Raw genomic sequence first — 4,037 nt, forward strand, 5'->3', positions numbered from 1 at the left:
TGAGGCCTAGAGGGGACTAGGGAGACCGCCGTAGTGTGGTTGAGTTACCTGGGCCCCAAATGACGCTATGGAGTTGCCATGGGTCAGGGACAGTGACCAATCCTCCCCCCATGCCGCTATGGAGTTGTCATGGGATGGGTTCACTAAAGGTTTGGAAATGATAATGGAAATGGTTTTAGAAAAATGGGGAGTGACATTGCATGGCACGGCATCTCATTACATGGTATATTTATTTGTGGTATTGGATTAATGATGTGGTATCGTAGTCATACTTTTACTCCCGGTATGATATGATCCCAATTTCCTTATTCATATTCATTGTGTGGATTCATGGGGTCTCAAGAGGTGTGTCTTAGGCACTACCTACTGAGCAATTTTGCTCACTCCTATTATATAACATTTTTCAGGGCTCGGAAAAGAAGTGGCGGATGACAATCCCCCGCAAGCTTGAAGAAGATTAGGAGTTGTATTTTGTTATCTTTTGTATCTTAGCCCATTTCTTTTTTTTGTATTGTCTCGACTATATAAAAGAGTATTTATTTTTGCAAATCATGGCCCTGTAACATAACTAAGATACTTCATTATTTTTGTTTTAAATGCTTAAGTTGTAGGGGATGACGTTGATGGGCTTATTTGGGAAGGTCGTTGATGTTATGGTATTGGGGAATGCATTATATTTCTTTTGTATTGTGTGTTAGGGCAGGTTGGCTAGGGTCTTGACAGACAATTGCATTTTTTTTTCATTTGAGCAGGTTGTGGTAGGCCCCTTTTTAGGGGAGGTCATGCCGAATTTTTTTTATAAATAGGATCAGTTTAGGGTCATTACAAATTTGGTATTAGAGCCTTGGTTCGAAAACCATTAGGACGACTGGTAGAGGCCTACCTAGGGTTGTCTGGGAAGTCATTTGCATTGTTAAATTCCTTAATTGCAAAAGTGTTGCTACGTGAAAAGGCATGCTTAACTGTTTACTTGTTTATGTGCTTATGTGCTTATATGCTTATATTAATGTGTTCATTGCATAGTATTGCATGTTAAGTGTTAGTATAGCATCCTTTTATGTTGAGTTGTTCACAGTTGGACCTCAGTGTTATCGTTATTAAATCATTTTATTTGTTTTTTAGCACGATGTCATGGCGTAAGGAAACCAGGGAAGTTGGCCCTAGACCGACTAGGGGTGATGTTGGCGAGAGCTCCAGCTCCAATCCAGAGGTGCTAAATGATGAGGACACACTTCTTAGGGACTTGATTCCCCCTAGAGTTGTCCCCACAAGGAGGGATAATGTTAAAGCACCCGTAGAAGTGGGTGAAGGTTCTGTGGTATTGGAGTTGAATCGTTTGTTGCTAAAATGCCGTAAGGGCAACGATTGCTGCTCAGTCGCAGTCGGCACCACAACCTACAGTTCAAGTTGAGGAGACGCCAACTCAGAAGCGTCTCAAGATCATTAAGGGGTTTTCTCAGCTGATGCCGGTTATGTTTGAGGGCGGTGCAGATCCAATGGCAGCAGACGACTACATGGATCAAGTTAAGACACAGTTGACCTCAATGGATGTGACAGAGGATCACCTGAAGATCATCCTAACAACTTACAAGTTTGCTAAGGATGCCAAACTTTGGTGGAAAATGGTTACGAATCGGCATAAGGTGGAAGAGATGAGTTGGGACAAGTTCAAGGAACTATTTTACGAGAAGTATTTTTCGCTTTCTAAAAGATGGGAGTTAAAAGACCAGTTTCTTGGCCTTATTCAAGGCAATATGTCAGTGGCGGAGTATGAGAACAAGTTCACTTCACTTTCTCGCTTTGCTCCGAAAATGGTAAAAGATGAAGTTGACAAGACTCGGAAATTTGTTTCCGGTCTTAATGATAGAATGAGGCCGTTGATAACGGCACAGTTTATCAAAGTTTATTCTGAGGCAGTAGAGAGGGCCTTGATGCTTGAGGTTGATATTAAAGATAAGGATGCAAGAAGGGAGCAGTGGAAGCAAAAGAAGAATGCATGGTCATTTTCAGAGGGACCTTTAGGGAAGAGGAACAGGGGTGGTTCATCTCAGTTTCAGGGGCAGCAGTCAGCACGATCCACTCCCACCACTCCTATGCCAGCAGGGTCTACCAGGATTGGTGTCATTTGTTATCGTTGTAATCAACCGAGTCACTACAAGTCAGAATGTCCACAGACATCGGTTAATTCTGGGGCTTGTTTTGGTTGTGGCCAACAGGGTCATAAGGTTAAGAATTGTCCTAATCAGGGAGCAGGCACCAGTAGTGGCAGAGGGTCACAGCAGAGGCCGTCATAGTCGGCTACGGTTTAGTCAGGTTTCAGACCACCACCATCACAGCCTGCCATGTCCTCTCAGGGTTCACGGCCAGTTAGAAGGGATACTCCTACTATGTTAGTTCAGCAATCAGGTGTTCAGGTTGGCAGTTCTCAGGCACAGGCACCACAGGGACATATCTTTACACTTGCACCGACTGATGCATCTCCTGGATCGTTAGTTCTCCGAGGTATATTTCCAGTGTTTGGTTCTTGGGCCCGTATTTTGTTTGACTCTGGTGCATCTTATTTCTTCATATAATCATCATTTGCACTTGCATCGTGGTTAGAGGTCAGTTTCATGGATCGGGCGTTGTGTGTCGATACGCCAGTTGGGGTTTCAGTATCTTTGAGTCGAGTTGCATGGGATTGTTCCATTATGATAGCCGGGCAGACCTTTGTGTTTGACCTTATCCTCCTGGAGATGACTGGCTTTGATGTCATTATCGGGATGGATTGGTTAGCTTTCTTTCGTGCCACGATCGACTGTTTTAGAGGTAAAGTCATAGTTTGCACTCCCGAGGGAGACTGTTTCTTTTTCATGGGAGATCAGAGTGATTCTCACATTTCATCGTTTTATGGAGTTCGTGGATTGAGTCGTGGTGATTACTTCTTGGCTAGCCTTATAGCCGAAGAAGATGATGTTGTGAAAGAGGATTATCCTGCGGTTGTTCGTGATTTTCTGGATGTGTTTCCGGAGGATTTGACAGAGTTGCCTCCACACCGAGAAATGGAGTTCTCTATTGATTTAATGCCCGGTACCGCGCCGATTTCTATGGCACCGTATCGAATGGCACCAGTTGAATTGGAAGAATTGAAGAGGCAGCTTGATGATTTGAGGATAAAAGGTTTTATCAGACCGAGTGTGTCACTGTGGGGTGTACCGGTCTTGTTTGCTACTAAGAAAGATGGTTCTTTAAGGTTGTGCATTGATTATCGGAAGTTGAATCATGCCACCATCAAGAACAAGTATCATTTGCCAAGGATAGATGATTTGTTTGATCAGTTGAAAGAAGCCAGTTGTTTTTCGAAGACTGACTTGACGTCAGGCTACTATCAGTTACGGGTCAAGGATGAGGATATCCCAAAGACAGCATTCCGTACACGGTATGGACATTATGAGTTCCTTGTTATGCCTTTTGGCTTAATTAATGCGCCAGCGGCATTTATGGACTTGATGAACCGCGTCTTTTACGATTACTTGGACCAGTTTGTGGTAGTTTTCGTGAATGACTTTCTCGTGTATTCACGATCTCGGGAGGAGCACGAGGTCCATTTGAGTATTGTTTTACAGATTTTGCGGGAACATCGATTATATGCCAAATATGAGAAATGTGAGTTTTGGCTACAGGAGGTGAAGTTTTTTGGGCATGTTGTTTCAGAAGGTGGAGGGTCAGTGGATCCATCAAAGGTTGAAGCAGTTTTGAATTTGGAGCAACCCAAGAATATTTTTGAGACTCAGGGTTTTCTTGGTTTAGCGGGTTACTACCAAAGATTTGTGAAGGATTTTTCTCGCTTGGCAGCGCCTATGACCCGTTTGACCCGGAAAGGGATTAAGTTCGCATGGAATGAAACCTGTGAGTCATCCTTTCAGGAATTGAAGACAAGGTTGACTACGGCTCCGGTGTTGGTGATACCTAAGCGTGGCTTGGGTTATGTGATCTATTGTGATGCTTCACGTGATGGTTTAGGATGTGTGTTGATGTAGGATGGTAGAGTAGTGGCT

General features: G+C 43.6%; 1 protein-coding gene across 1 annotated transcript; it reads left to right on the forward strand.

Moving 5' to 3' along the window:
* The first annotated feature begins 1,463 nt into the window (after positions 1-1,463).
* LOC132280805 (uncharacterized) lies at positions 1,464-2,294 on the forward strand. Its single transcript, XM_059782561.1, has 2 exons — positions 1,464-1,780; positions 1,868-2,294. Exons 1-2 carry the CDS (start codon positions 1,464-1,466, stop codon positions 2,292-2,294), a joined length of 744 nt encoding a protein of 247 aa, XP_059638544.1.
* Positions 2,295-4,037: the final 1,743 nt, after the last annotated feature.

This window comes from Cornus florida, unplaced genomic scaffold, assembly GCF_030987335.1.
Source record: "Cornus florida cultivar Cherokee Brave unplaced genomic scaffold, ASM3098733v1 CherokeeBrave_3.0.0_Hap2_Chr11, whole genome shotgun sequence".
NCBI lineage: Eukaryota > Viridiplantae > Streptophyta > Magnoliopsida > Cornales > Cornaceae > Cornus > Cornus florida.

Bases quoted from the DNA above. Each gene is read 5' to 3' on its own strand.
- LOC132280805 (XM_059782561.1), top strand. From the start codon at position 1,464: ATGCCGGTTATGTTTGAGGGCGGTGCAGATCCAATGGCAGCAGACGAC. The intron at 1,781-1,867 runs GTTCACTTCACT...TCTTAATGATAG, and splicing joins GTGGCGGAGTATGAGAACAA to AATGAGGCCGTTGATAACGG.